This window comes from Lacerta agilis, chromosome 7, assembly GCF_009819535.1.
Source record: "Lacerta agilis isolate rLacAgi1 chromosome 7, rLacAgi1.pri, whole genome shotgun sequence".
In the NCBI taxonomy this organism is placed as follows: domain Eukaryota; kingdom Metazoa; phylum Chordata; class Lepidosauria; order Squamata; family Lacertidae; genus Lacerta; species Lacerta agilis.
The window spans coordinates 41,698,428-41,714,335 of record NC_046318.1 but is presented as its reverse complement, the minus strand read 5'-3'; the positions used below and the strand labels follow the sequence as shown (position 1 = coordinate 41,714,335).

Sequence of the window (15,908 nt, the reverse complement as noted above, 5' to 3'; positions counted from 1 at the left end):
GACCTCCCGCTGCCACTGCGCCGCCAGAGCACGATTTCTGTTCTTATCCTGAAGCAAAGTTCTTAACCTGAAGCGTTATTTCTGGGTTAGCAGAGTTCTTAACCTGAAGTGTATGTAACCTGAAGCGTATGTAACCCAAGGTACCACTGTATTGGATTTTCCAAGGCGATACTTCATTTCTGAGCCAAAGCAGCTCATGCCCAAGGTGGTCCCTATCTCAGCTCTACTGTCTCCAAGTCGCTGGAAAGTTATTATCTGTGCACCATCTTAAAAACAGAAGGGTTTCCATATGGTTTCTTCATTCAATTCAAGTCCCTGTCTTTCCCTAAGACTCTAAAACCTGTGCAGAACTCAACCACTCAACTCTCGCACATGCCAAAGCACCACCAAACAATTCTTAATTCTGCAGAGATTAAATCAATATATGACATCTTCATTTAAAAGGTAACATTAAATGTTTTATTTCCAATGATTTGAGTTGTAGTCATACAACACCTGCAGATCCACTGGTTTCCTATTCCAGCTCTACTGTCTCCAAGTCATGTTTTTACTTCCAAGGCATGCTTTCAATAACATTTTCCTCCTGTCATCATTATATTTTTAAGTACAAACTCATAGTTAAGTCAAATTTATTTTTGAAGTAATGCCCATCTGTTAAATCACTAGGATACACCTGCGTGAAGTACAGCTGATTTCACTGGTCAGAACTAGTTTAAGCTTTCCCCTACATTGCTTTAATTTCCAAAAAAATACAGTACCTTTTTGACCAGAGACCATGGCAGAGATTAGAAAATGAATGGGTAGACACATTATAGACCAAATCACATGCAGCTTTTGGTTTAGTTATTTCACTCCTAAGGGACTCTGCTGGAATCTGGAGTTAGTTTTGAAATGATGCTCACCTGTTAAACCGCTAGGATATGGACATGGCACAGATGAAAATGAGGAAGATGCTCCTCCAAACGGTGTCATACCAGATGGCCCACCAAAAGGAGTCACGGAATGGCTGTTAAAATTAACTGATGATCCCTTTATTGCAGGTGACTGGTTTGCTTGGGTTGGATCTGTTCCATAATGGCTGGCATGGGAAGTAATGGGTTCTGGAGCATTCTCAGTCCTATATTTCATTGTAGGACTTTTATCTTCCTTACTTTTAATACACCCCATGGTCTTTTCTGTAGAGAGAAAGATAGTATCACTTTGATATGTCAATACTTAAATAAGTTATTCTTTCTTAAGTCATTAGATAAGTATTTAGAACAAATTGGAGATCTAAGTGTCTGAGGCTTAGACAATTCTAAATTCTGAAGCTGAATGGCCTTTCTGGTAAATAAAAAGGTGAATTTGTCAACAGCAGAGTTCATAATTTTGAGCCTGGTTGCAATTGTATGGCCTTATTACACTAATAAAGACCTTTCAATCTCTGACATAAGTTCTTTTCAAGCTATTGGACTCACACCAATGCATAGTTCACCAATGCACTGGCTGATCCCTGTGAGAACTGGATGAAAGTCTAGATAGGCCATTGGCCTGATCCAGCAGGCTCTTCTTACGTTCTTAAGTACATAGTCACATGGTGCAATATTTAGCAGCCCTTTTAAGTTAAAAACTGTTATAAAAAGAATACAAAACAATAACATTTCAATTTAAGGCATCAAAGCTGGACTATTTTAATAACCACTCTTGCAATTTTATTCTCTAAACATTAAATAACAATAATAATAATAAGAAACAAATCCACACTAGTAATTTCACATCTTTAAATTTAACATCTCAGTTGTATAAGCTGCTTCTACTTGCCATTTTTACAGAGGTAACTGAGTTAAAAACCTGCTGAGGAAAAAAGTCCTAAGTACTGATAAACATTACAACAGTATTAAACTGGTGAAGTTCTATGAAGTTAATGCTAATTAATTTGAGATAGATAAACTGAAGTAGATTAATCCTGGGCATTGTTGTTGGTACAGCCTGGTCATGTTTCTAGGATATGCTAGGTGCACATGGTTTTTATCTATTTTTTTGTGTTTTTCTTCCCACCCCAGCTAAGCACCTGTAGAATACGGCTGCTGTTTTGCCAATGTAGCAGTGGTGCAGCTCTTCTTTGATGTAATACAGGGTCAGCAAACTTTTTCAGCAGGGGGCCGGTCCACTGTCCCCCAGACCTTGTGGGGGGCCGGACTATATTTTTTTGGGGTGTGTGTGAATGAATTCCTATGCCCCACAAATAACCCACAAATGCATTTTAAATAAAAGCACACATTCTTCTCATGTAAAAACACACTGATTCCTGGAGCGTCCACAGGCTGGATTTAGAAGGCAATTGGGCCAGATCCAGCCCCCGGGCCTTAGTTTGCCTACCCATGATGTAATATCAGTATAGGATTGCTTTGTTACTTTAGTTACACAATGTGTTTAATTCCATTGCCTCTGTAGAAATGGCAAGTTGTTTACAATGATCCAACTGAGATAAGCAATTTTAACAAGCTATGTTATTATTGTTTATTCTTCCAGGTTTCTGAAATATAGACATGATCAGAGATATGATGTTACATGAATGCTGATGAGTAAATATATTGATTTGTGTATGAAGCATTACATGATTCATACCTTTTACTTGCAGGTTAGATACTGTTTCAGCTTTGTTTGGGATTTTAGCTTTTTGTGTGCAAAATTGGCAAATCAGAATGAGTTCAAGTAAGGTAGGAGATCCATGTGGAGGCCACTCATATGTAGCCTTCCACATCTGCATGTGGGCAACTGAGATCACAAAAATATGTTGCTTTTTCAAACTGCTTAGAAAGATTTAACAAACAAATTATTATATTCACATATAATTAAATAGGGTACTTATCAATTTAGTTTTCCTATAGTAAGAACTTATGCCAACATTAACTGACAGTGTCTTTTTACTAAACTCTTTCATACTTGTGCAAAGTTAAATCAATTTGGAACTCTCTCTGCTAGCCAATTGTCTCCTTAAAGTATGAGTCCTATTCACTGAGTTGAATTGCTTCATTAAGGGACAGTTGGCTGACATGGAGAAGACTGAGCAGACTGACAATGTTCTTCAGTTACAAAGAAACTGCAGCAAGATTTTCTAAAAATCACACTGGGTCTCTCAATAAATGAAGCTAGCTGGAGAGCATACAAATAAATAATGTTTCAAGGAGAGGCTGAAAGTTCTGTGGCCTTCTAACTTAAACCACATTTAAAAAACAACAACACAAAATGTGTATTTATTTGAAAATATACTCATGTATATTAAATATATTTGACAAACGAGTTGCAACTCTGCTCATTCTCTCAACAGCTTTCAATGACCATATTATCCTTCTGATTATTAACCATCTGGGGTAGGAATTGGAAGCACTGCATTTTGTTGGTTCCACTCCTACCTGATTGATCAGTTCCAGAATGTGGTGTTGGGAGACAGTTGCTCTGCCCCGTGGTATTTATGCTGTGGAATTCCACAAGATTCAATCCAATAGTGTTTAACATTTATGTGAAACCACTGGAAAAGGCCATCAGGATATTTGGAATGAATAAGTATACAGTCCGATCACAACTCATACGCAAAATCATGCACAGCAAAAAGCAGTCTGAAGCCCTGTGTGAAAGACCTTCCTATCGCCACTGGCTCCCTAGGTTGCAAGATGAGTGGGAAAGTAGTGGTGGCAGAAAGAGGAAGAAGAAACCTGGTTCCCTCAGCTGCAAAAGGGAGGAGAAAGGCAAACAAGGAGAGAAGCAGGCAGAAACTGTAGCTCCATTCTAGCTATTTTGTTTTGCTTGTAGCTCTCTCTGTTGGCCTTTCCAGAAGCCCATATTTCTTCTTCCTCCATCTACCTCTGTTTCACCACTTGTTTCGGAGTTTCCTCCTACACCATGGGGAAGGTCACTGCTGCCCTCAGACCAAGCGTATATAATTGATTTTTGTGCAAATAAAATGTGTGTGTTGTGATCATACTGTATTGCTGACGCTGAACTCCTTCTCCTCAAATTATGTTCAGAGTAAGTGCATGGAGTAATAAAAAGCTTGAATGAGAGCCAAGAAATGGAATATTTAAGTCTTAGGTGCTGTTGGTTGGTGAGAAACTTGTTAAACGGCTGACATGAAGCAAATCAGATGGCTAGTTTTGCAGAAACAAAAATCAGTTGATGTACAGAAAATGTGGACACTCATGCAACACACTTAACAACGAGAAGAAATGTGCAAGGTAGGACTTTCCCCTTCAGCAGGTGCTGATGTGTATGTACCATGCCCAATCTAGAACAATTTTCTTCTTGAAATTTGCAAGTACGGCATTCCACCATAAACAAAGTATTATTCTGAATTCAAAGAGCTTATTGTTCCAGCCATCACACAGCTCCTGCCATAGTATCATTCGTCAGTCAGTTCACTGCTTTTAGGTCCAACAAGCCTAGAAATCTAATAATAAACAACATGATAGACCAGGGAATGAAGTTCAGCTTAGAGAAGATGAAAGAAAAAAGGGAATATAAACTAAAACCAATTCAAGGCCAACAATGAACATTCATGACTAAAGTATAATACAGAGTTGCCCAAACCCAGGATTTTAACTTTAATAAACCTCAATAGTCCCACAATAAACATAGATTATTCAATGTGGAGTTTTTGTGCTACCATTTGATGCTTGTGGATGAATGCTGCTCCCACATGGTCCTATGTCTCAGAACAGTATTAGCATAACTATTATGAGATTGATGATGTTTCAGTTACAACTGCATATGCCAATTCAGGAGGTGGCTCTGCCCATGTAAACCAAGCAAGCAAATGAAAGTGACAAGCCTTCCCCAAGTGGTGGTGATGGTATTACTGAAGCAACCTTTTGTTGTTGAAAAAGAAATTGAATTCTAAGTGCAAAGATTGGAACTGAGGAACTTTGAGCAGCAAACAAGTTTCCTCAGGCTGCACATGCTGTTCCAAAAGGGGTGGTCAATTATGAATCACAGCTTAGCAACATACTCCCAAGAGAGCTGTGCATAAGGCAGACTCGATGGCTCATGCTTTGTTGGCCAGGAATGCAAATGGTCAGCTGGGCCTTGTTCCTGCCATTCACCAAGGTGGGGCTTGAATTGACATTTCCTGTTTCTCAGTATTATGCCCTAGATCAGGCACGTCCAACAGGTAGATCGTGATCTACTGGTAGATCACTGAATGTCTGTGGTAGATCACTGGCTCCCCCCCCAAAGAAGCTCTACAACTTTGTCTCTCCTAAAAAAAGCTCAACATTTCTGTCATGCACCCCCCCCCCAAAACGGGGCTTTCCTCCTTCCTAAAGAAAGCTCAAAAATTTTGACCTGAACCCCCCAAAAGGGGGTAGATCACTGCCAGTTTTTAACTGTGAGTAGATCACAGTCTCTTGGGAGTTGGCCACGCCTGCCCTAGATTATGGACATACTGTACTCCTGTGAGGGTGCCCTTACTGCCAGTCCTAGTTCCTCCCTTCCCATGAAGGCAGAAGGCTCCTTCTCCCCTTCAGTAGGTATAGAGCCATGGGTGCTGTGAGATACTGCCATCTTTTCTCCACTTTATGTTGTGCAGTCAAAGGAGCTCTAAGGTGCTACTGGAATGAATTTTTTATTTTTTATTTTGTTTAGTCAAAGGAGCTGTTACTGTTTAGGCAAGTGGCATAAAAATACTGAAATCTCCAATGTGAAATTATTTCTGGTGCTTCACAGTTGCAGGCATCTTGTTGTTTCCATCACAGTGGAGATTGCTTTTGGATGCTCGTGTATCAGGCTGTGCTTTACATGTGTGCAGTGGAGATGAAAAATGTCATGTGCTTCTATACCGTGTACAGATTGGTATCATCTATGCCTAACTGACAGAGGTGTCACTGGCATGATGCACCATGATTGTCTGTGTAATACTGCTAACTCTCACCAACGGGGCTACAACTGTTATAACCTCTGCATTCTGCTTTTGTGCTATTATTCTTTGCCCTTTCAACTTTTTACTGTATAAATTTATGATCCTGATTAAGTTGCATCAAGGCTATCTGTGCTGGCCAAAGTAGGTATCTGACATTGCAGGTCAATAGGATTGCCTAGTAAGTCTATAAAATAGTAAGCTCATTGCTGCAGCAGAAGTGGCAGATAAAGGATGTTAAGGAATTCTTAATTCTGGACAAGGAATAATTTGTTCTTTGATTCAGAGGATATCATTTTACATACTAGATGTTTTGTTCTCAAGAGCTAACTTCCACCAGCTTGACAGATTTTTTATATTTAATTGCAAAAGTTTATGAAGCATTCAAAATGTGCTCGTTTCTTTGTTAACAGATAACTAAACTGTACAGTATATGGCTTTTGAAACACGCAGCAACAAATAATATAGTAACATCATAACAAAATCTCAGCAAAGCATTTTCACCTCTAGGGAGCAACAGAAACAAAGTCATGACAGGAAGAATAATGTTACCTAAATTCCTCTGTCACATACTACAAGAAGAAGAACAGAAAACCAGATACTTGTCTGAGGTTTTTGTGGTTATTGCAACTTCTCCAACTACCATATATCTCCAACTACCATATATCCCATAACACTATGTAGCAATACAATAAGTAAAATTACAATAAGTAAAAGAATTCTACTTGTGAATGCACACTATTTTATTCTACATATTAGAAAAGTGGGTGACCCAACTGAAAATATGCTGGTTCCCCAGATTGGCTGGGGAGGGGAGGAAAAGATTAATCTCCACCAACAAAGGAACCTCTAGGTGTACAAATGCCCTACACTTTTGAACCCCACTTCCCTTGTGCAGTCCTCCAAACCATCTTAACCCAGAGCTACCTTCATGACATTGTCAAATACTGGCAGCAGAGAGAGGTACAAACAGACCTTCAGTTTCCAGTACTGGGAGAAAGTAAAGCAATGGCTTCCTACAGGGGGAGGAAAATGGGCTTCACAGATACTATGAGGCCAATTGCTTTTAAATGCAGAACAGAAGGAATGCCCCTGGCTGGGATGTGTTCTTGGGATAGAAGGTGACCTATCTGCAGATCACCTTCTTATCAAAGAAACCCTAAGTTAACAGAAGTCATCTCCATTTGAGATAGTGACAGGCCTATCTTGGAAGAGAGAGGAGCACCAAAAGGAAGGAAGAGGAAAAAAGAACTATCTCTAGGGCAATTCAGAGATGGGGTGGGGGTAAGGTATTTGCTTTATTACCCAAGATCAAGCAGATTTTGTTTATAATTTAAAATGCCTGACCATTTTATGTTCAGCTGTTTTCAAGTGGAATACCATCAAGGGGGACTAGTTGTCTATATACCTCCAGAAACGTAAGTATCAGAATATCATCATCTGTATTCTCAGAGACAATGAATACGAAGCAGAGGCAGTGTTTCCAAGACAACAACCTTTTAGCAAAGAATTGTGGTAATCTAAAAGTATTTCTGTCAGCTAAATGTGTGCCATAGGTTAAACAATGTATCCCAAGAGCTAGATTTTCATAAGGCATATACAATAATGCAACAGTTGTCTTATGGATTTAAGGTGGAAGGAAGAGCATATGGGTATGGAGGATATTTGGTGATATAATCCCGTTCCTGAAAGTATTTACCTAAGATATTTCACTGACATAAATGGAATTCCTTTCAACCAAATTAGTTAGGTGGTGTAATGTTGTTCCACCCCATAATTGTATATATACTTTTCTAATAACACTGTACTAATATACTTGTGTTGCCAATAATTTCTAAGCAGCAAACTGATTTCTAGGAAAACAATTATCTCAGCTCTCTCAGAGAGAGCCAGTGTGGTGTAGTGGTTAAGAGTAGTAGACTCGTAATCTGGTGAACCGGGTTCACGTCTCCGCTCCTCCACATGCAGCTGCTGGGTGACCTTGGGCTAGTCTCTCAGCCCCACTCACCTCACAGAGTGTTTGTTGTGGGGGAGGAAGGGAAAGGAGAATGTTAGCCGCTTTGAGACTCCTTCGGGTAGTGATAAGGCGGGATATCAAATCCAAACTCTTCTTCTCTTCCCTAGCCACGGACATATTAGCTCTTCTTTCTGCCTCTCCTCCAACCCTGCCCCCTCCACCCATTCAATTCACCCTCTATTTAAAACCATTTCCTATGAGGCAATAATCAATATTTATATTTATGGATATATTTTGCGCCTCCCCTCCCCCATCGCCCCTGGCAGGGGCCCAGCTCACCACCCCCTAGCTACAGCTCTGATCTTCTTTCCCAAAGTAGAAAGCTTAAATGCCTCTGAGAAACCCCCAAAAAAGCACATAATCAAGGCAAAGAAAAACATTCTCCATTGTTTGCTTGCCAGCAGTAGGGATTTCAAGGTATATAACAGAGGTCTTGAACCCAAGGTCTGGGAACTGAGTGTGACAGAACTACTTCAATAGTCTCCCTAGGAAGATGCCTTAAAGACTGCACAAAAATCTTCAGCTGACGCAAAATGTGTCTGTCAATGTACCGGTAACATGCATGTAGAAGCACAACAATCAGATCAGATTGATGCTTTTAATTATGTTTTAAAGATATTTATAGACTGATTTTATTGCACATCATATGTTGTAAGCTGACTTGTTAAATTTTATGAAAGAATGGATTATACATTTTCAAATAAAATAAATATAACACCTATTATTGCACAGGTTACACCACCTTACTTTCCAATTTGTTTCCAAGTTAAATTTAAGGTGCTGGTCCAAATCTTTAAATCTTTAAACAGCCTGGGGCCTCTTTATCTAAAACAGCCTTGCTCTACCTGGTGTGCTCCATATATTTAGGACTACAGGTCCAATCATCCCTGACCACTGACGGTCTGGTAGCAGTTGTTTTCTAAAATATCTGGAAGACATTATGTTGGGGAAAAGTGATCTTCAGAACTGCCTTTGCTTTTGCATGAATCAAACATTTAAGAGTGTCCCATCACGATCAGCTCTTTGGTATTCATTAAAATCAGACTCATTTGAAAGGTACCGCAGACAGGCCCTTTTCTTTAGTGGTACCAGAATTATGGAAATCCCTCCCTGGGGAAATACAACAAGCCTCTTTCTTTGCACTTTTGAAATGCAATGCATACTGAAAACATCTTCATTCAGGGAGGCATGATTTTATTTTTTAAAAAGATATATGTGATTGCTTTTTATAGATTTTTTTTCAAGTAGCCTTGTGAGGATACTTTTTAGAAGGTGGCATATTCATGCATCCATAAGATAATAAATAGTTATTGCTTAAATATAGAAATATTTATTTAAATCTATCAATATATTCATTGTAAGTACTACATCAGCTTAAAAGCAATCTTGTAACTTGAAACTTTTACCTAGCAATCTTATCAACACTACAACAGCTGGGATCCAAAAAAGCCTTTAGGCTCAGACAGTATCTCCTACATCCTTTATTCATTTCAAGACTCACCCACACCATAGTTCTTAGCACTGCACTGGAGGCTGTACATAATGCTAGTTTCCCAATCTTCTGAAGAATGGGGAAATAGCTAGTTGGTGACAACCTTGCACAGCTTTTGGAAACTGGATGTTGCACTGTGCACATCCCCTTGACTCTGCATCTCCACCATCAATATTTGACTCCCAAAGCAATTTTGAACTGCTACATGGTAATGCAATTGTGCAGACTGGTGCTACCTATAGACTGGTGGTGGGGGTAACCTTGTTGGGGGTCTTTGGGAATCAGGTTTTTTTGGGGGGAGGAAGATGATCCAGCCCATGGGTTAGCTCCTCCCAGTTTACCTACTTACTTGCAACTAAGTTCCATTAAAAAACTGTGCAAAGGATTAGGTTAAAAAAATCAAAACCTCAGGTTTTCACTCACTAGGGTAAAGCTGTAATTTAGACAGTACAGAAAGACCTTGGGAAAAACCGAACTGTTGTAACAATTAATGCAAGTCTGACATATTTGAAGCAGTTTGATCAAAAACTAACATATGAAAACCATGAAACATTATCAGAAATGTTTCTTTGAAGACTGTATGGATTATATTTGATCTGCAACACTATGCTTTGCCTTTATAGCAAATATTGTCTTAACAGTTGACCCTGCTAAGCAGACGGGATCTGCTTGGCATTATGCATTTCACCTGGGGGGGGGGCTGGGTTGTTTTTTTTTGCAGTCAGACAAACAATGGTTGCACAGCTTAAGGGGGGGAATTAGTCAACTAAAAATGTGCCTCTGACTAACTTACAGCAGCTTTTAATTTTTTTTAACAGATTTACTTATAAAAATTTCATATGGCATCATCTTAAAAGAGGCATTCCATCTTTTCTCACATGTAGGAAGAAATGCCTGCTATGGTATGTGTATGGTATCTAAAACATACGCTTCTTGCCTTCCAAGTATTTTACACACATACAGCCTGCATAATTCTATGCTTGTTCTTAGATGTAAAGGCTATTGAGTTCATTGATACTTATTGTCAGGTAAATGTGTATAGAATTGCAGCCTAGGGGTGATATCTAACCAAGAGAAGACACACTGAAATAAATGGAGCTACTTTGAGTAGGACAAACATTGAATACAACTCAAAGCGATTCATTGATAAATTTATATGCTTGTTTGATTAAATTTTCTTTCAACACTAATATTTCTTTGCAACACTAAAAGCTGCATGTGTTCTTAACTAGAGAACAAGGCCTTCAATACCGATTATTTTATTATTCCATGAGGAAGGGTTTCCCTCCTTTAAAGCTATTCTAAACTATATCATTTACTCCACTGGTTTTCAAAATAAAATTTAAAACAAAATGCTAATCTGCTGCAAAGTAGTTTCAGACTGTTTTACTCCAAGACACTTCATTTAATATCTGAACTTGAAATGGTTTTTATTTGACAATGCAACTTTAATATTCCCCAAGTACTGACAACAAATCATTACAGTCCCTCCCTAATCAGCATACTTTAAAAATTACTTAACATAGTATCACAAAATGTGATGGGTGGAATCACAGTAAATATTATATTAACTGTTAAGAGTGAAACTTCTCATGATTAATTTAAGGTTTAAACATGCTCAGTGCATGTAAGTACATGTAGTGTGAACATATAAATTTCAAATAGAAAAATATCTTGTTTAGGACCTAACATTTCATAAATTATTTTGATTGTAAATTCAAGTAAATACTAATTACACTTTAAAATGATGTAGCCTATGGATACATAGATATACTAACTGAAATGTGCCATTATCCTACTCATTTTGTATACTGCCTTGTTAACTTAAGCAACAGGTAGGTAGCCGTGTTGGTCTGCCATAGTCAAAACAAAATAAAAAAATTCCTTCCAGTAGCACCTTAGAGACCAACTAAGTTTGTTATTGGTATGAGCTTTCGTGTGCATGAAGAAGTGTGCATGCAAATGAAAGCTCATACCAATAACAAACTTAGTTGGTCTCTAAGGTGCTACTGGAAGGAATTTTTTATTTTGTTTGTTTTAACTTAAGCAAGTTCATTATGTCTTCATGTCATGAATTCTCATGAAGTTTCTAAAGGAAGTTACTTCCCCCACAGTGGGAAAATAAAAACCCCAAATGTTTAAAGGAAACCACAGTTGTATTTTGTTCTGTAATAAAAACTTAATGATTCTTAAGAGTCATGATCTCTGGTATCATTGTTTGGAAAACAATATACATATATTGGGACCAAAGTGCAGATCAGGAATCAACTTTTAGTTTCTGAATTCGTTCTGACACACAACGCAGTTGCAGTTTTTGGGGCTGAGAAACTGACTACTGTACATTTAAAACTAAGAACTGTGCTAAATCCTTTAAACGACGTTGACACTCAAGAGAACAAATGGTCCCGGATTACTTTATTAGCAACATACAGCATATGCTTGAGGGGACTACAAAGAGAGACTTTATCAACTCACTTCGAGACATATTCAAGGAGTTTAAAAGTTGAGAAGTTTGGAAAGGGCGCTTGTGACGGTTGGAAAGCATAACTTGATACTTGGAGTTTCCTCTCCGATTTCCTATCCTCCCCTTTCCAAAACAAACAAAACAAAACAAAGCCTAACCATGAAACTTGTTGGGATAGTCAATCAAACCAAGCGAAGGCGAAGAGGACCTCTTCTGTTCGGAACAGTTGTTATATGGCTTTTAGGAGCAAACACAAGCAGAAGGCGCGTCTCCTGCCAGGCTGCCACCTCTACACACGAGAAGGGGAGGGAGCGGGGAAGGAGAAAGGGAGTGTGTGTGTTTGGGGGGGGGGACATCCAAACACCCCCCACCCCCTGGAAATGAAACTTTTAAAGGGAGCGTTTTTGAAATATTCCCACACTGTTGCGTGATTGACACGCGCAAACTCTCCTAAACGAAAGGGGGGAACCCTTGTGGGCGGAAGGGCAGAAGGAGTTGCTTTAAAAACTCTGCAAGTGGGGAGTAAAGATGGAAGAGCCCACCCACCCACTACCATAAGAAGCCGAGCACTCCCGACCGGAGAAGTAAAGGGGTCGGGGGGGGGATGGGACGGGTCGGGTCGGGTCGGGTGAGGAGAAGCACGCGGGGCCTAGCGCTCTGCGGGCGCCTCCGCCTCCAGGGAGAGAGCGGGGAAGGCGACGGAAGCGCTCGGGACGCTCACCTGCTTTTTCCTGAGCCCGCTCCGGGAGAAAGCGCCGAGCCGCGCCGGCCGCCCTCTGCGCCGAGTCCTCCTCTCGGGCGGAGGGCGTGAGGGCGCCCTCGCTTCCGCCTCAGGGCAGGAGGGACCTCCGGCCCGTCGAGTAAAGGGGAGCAGGAGAGCGTGAGAGGGGGAGAAGAAGGAGGCAGGAAGGAAGGGGGCGCCCGACGCGACGCCCCCACCGCGCAGGTGCCGCCCGGAGCCTTCAGCCCCTCGGCAGCCGCCCCATCAGCCCCGGCCTAGGGTTCCCCGGGCGGAGAGTGATATCTGGGCGGCCGCTTGGCGAGGCGGCGGCGGCGGCGGCACGAGAGCCCAGGCCGTGGGGAGAGGGAGGAGCCGGGAAGAAGGGGCCCTCGCTCGCTCGCTCTTCTTCCACGCGCACCAGGGAGGCGGAGGAGGAGGAGGAGGAGGAGGCGCCGGGTCCCCCTCAGCAAAGCCCGAGTTCACCATCCCGACCTAACATGGCGGCCGGCGGAGACCCGGCGAGGGAGGAGGAAGGGGGCTGCAGCAGGGAGCAGCAGCAGCTGTTGCTAATGTGGGGGAAAGTCGGATTCCCTCGACGGAAGGTGGCGGGCTCTCCGACAGCGCCCCCTGACTCTCTCCCGCTGAGCCTCTTTCGCTTGGCGCCGCCAGGCCCAGGCCGCTCCTTGGGAATCCTGGGCTCGTGTTGCCTCCGGGAGAAGGGAGGCGGCGGGAAGGGAAGCTTTGGGAGCGGGACTCGGGAGCCTGCTGGGAAGAGCGGCCCTAGGGTGGGGCAGGGATCGCGGAGGGCTTGTTTCGCAAGTTTATTCCATAATGACGACGACGGTGTTATGAATGCAATGTTAATACAGGAAACTTGAAACGCGCAGAGCGCTGCCGTCCATCCTCACGACGCGCCTGGTGTCCCGTGGCCAATCCGTGTTTGCGCCGCGTCAAGAAATAAATCGGGGCTGCTTCCTCAAAAAGCAGTTAACGCGGCAGAGCGCTGTTTCTGTCAGCAGACTTGGCTTGCACTTAGAAAGACTTGGGGTTGTTGTTATATTGTGTTCAGAGTCGTGACTTCAGCTGAACTGAATTTTTAAAAGTCCTTTGAGAGTATACAGTAAATTAAAACGTTTTAAGTGAACCATTGGTATAACAGCCCTAGAAAATTCTCCAGGTCTGACCTTGCAGCGCAAGGGTCTAAATTAGTCATCGATGCATTGGAAGGCTTTCATACCGGTAATAATTGCTCTTGAGCCTTGCAAGAGTGTCTTATGTTTGCAAGAGTTGCAAGGGTTATACCATCTTGTATAAAATATGTGTGTTGAATTCTGTTTGTGAAACAAAGTACTAAAACAAGCAACTGATAATGCATTTTGAAACTTATTGCAGTGTGTCAGTATAATGCTTCTGTTGCAACTTAGTCTTTAAAATCCTGAATGAAGCATTTCCTGAAGTTGCCTGAAATTCTGCGCTCAAGTTTTAAATTCAGTACAGTACTTGACTTTCACTTAGGCTGAGCTGTGTGAAGGCTTAACATTAGTCCATATTTAGTCCATTCATATTGAATATGAATTCTTACTAAAATTATATTATTAAAAGTAGAGCTTAAGAAACCAAACTTTCTACTTTTATGTGTCAGTGTACAGAACTGACAATGCAGAAACAGAACAGAGCAAGCATGCTTGCTTCTTGGTATCATTTGAGGTTCTATATATGTCTACTATCAGTAAAATCAACTTTCCCTTAAAATTATATTGTAAATTATATAAGGTATACTATATATAACTATAAAACTGTTTTATGTAAATTACTGACATAAAATCTGAAGTAACAATACTAAAAAGGGGGAAATGACAAAAATATATAAGAAATTGTCTAGTAGCGTATAAAGTAACCACAACTAGAAATAAATATATTTTCATTGGAAACATTTTATTTAATACACACAAAACTACTGACAGTGTTTGCTTGTCTCATACACAGAGATACAATGTGTTTTGGTCAACATTTCACCTGGTAAAAGGCCCATGAATACCTTCCCCTCGTTAACTGTAATGGAAGTGATAGGAAAGGACGGCACAGAAAGGTACTTGGAGCATGCAGGTTTGGTACCTGTTATATCAGTAGTCATAGACTAATCTTTGCCCAGTGCACACTTATTTTCATCATTGGAAACCCTTAATACTGATCAACAAGGAGATACTAGGCATCACATTCTAGAAATTAGAAAAGTTGCATAGCAACCAAAATACCTCCTGTTACACTAAGGATGTATAAAAGGAAAGTGACTAAATGACAAGCCTGGAAGTAGAAGAGAAAAATGAACATTGATATGCAGAAACAAGCAACAATTAGCACAGCCAATTGCATATAGTTTCATGAGACTTCTGGACTTTGGGAACTGGGTCTCCAGGAATTTTACAAAACAAATATTTTTTTAAAAAAGGTTTTCTGAGTACTTGCCTGTCAATAGTCATGCTTTCATATGCACTGCTACCTAGGTGCACTTCTTGCATATGTAGTTAACAGAAGGTGCCATGGTAGAATGTGCATTTTGGAAACACAAGGAAGGGAAAGCATGTTAGCAATTGCTGACCTATTGCCTGTAAATGTGAAAACTGCAAATAAATTATATAACTTATTATCAGCTGTAGACAAGCAGTTCTAATTAATAAAGACCAAATCACACTGGAGTCTACCACCTAGATGCTAAATCATTATTCAAATACATCAGTTTCAGACTGTGATTGCAGCACATGTACTAGTGTAAGATCACATTTGTGACAGTAGGCAGATCCACACCAAACATTTAAGGTACAGCCAATGCATATTTAAAGTACATACGCAAGGAACCTGGGAATTGTAGCATTCCTCTCACAGAGCTACAAATCCCAGCATCCTTAACAAACTACAGTTCACTTACAAAGAAGTCTCAGTGATCATCATTGGACTTATTTTAAATGTGCCCATAGTCACTTTTTAGAGCTCTATTTAAAATGAGAGCTATTAGGATCAGAGTTCTACATTTCTAACATTAGCTGTTTTAACTAATATTAAGCTGTTTTTATGAAGTTTCTTTAAATTACTCAGACATGTATATGAATGGTGGTTCATAAATAAACGGATAATAACTGATTTAATGGCTGCTGTTGTAGTAATCTGTATGAAAAACAACAGATTAATAAATATACTTTCCTTAAGCATCTGTTGACTCTTTACTTGCTCCATGAGGTAAACAAAGCCTACATGTGGGCTTGGTAAGGATTGCATTTTCATTTTGTTTCTAGGAAAACTCTTGTTTAAAAAATAAAAGAAAAATGG

General features: G+C 40.4%; 1 protein-coding gene across 1 annotated transcript in view; it reads right to left on the bottom strand.

Annotated features, from left to right (window-relative positions):
* Positions 1 to 12,623, bottom strand: part of YES1 (YES proto-oncogene 1, Src family tyrosine kinase) — a 28,574-nt gene extending 15,951 nt beyond the window's left edge. The window contains exons 1-2 of the mRNA XM_033154993.1: positions 12,585 to 12,623; positions 903 to 1,175 (exon numbers count right to left, since the gene is read on the bottom strand). Of these exons, the coding sequence (XP_033010884.1) occupies positions 903 to 1,167 (265 nt within the window). The 5' untranslated portion in view covers positions 1,168 to 1,175; positions 12,585 to 12,623. The remainder of the gene's footprint in view (positions 1 to 902; positions 1,176 to 12,584) is intronic.
* Positions 12,624 to 15,908: the final 3,285 nt, after the last annotated feature.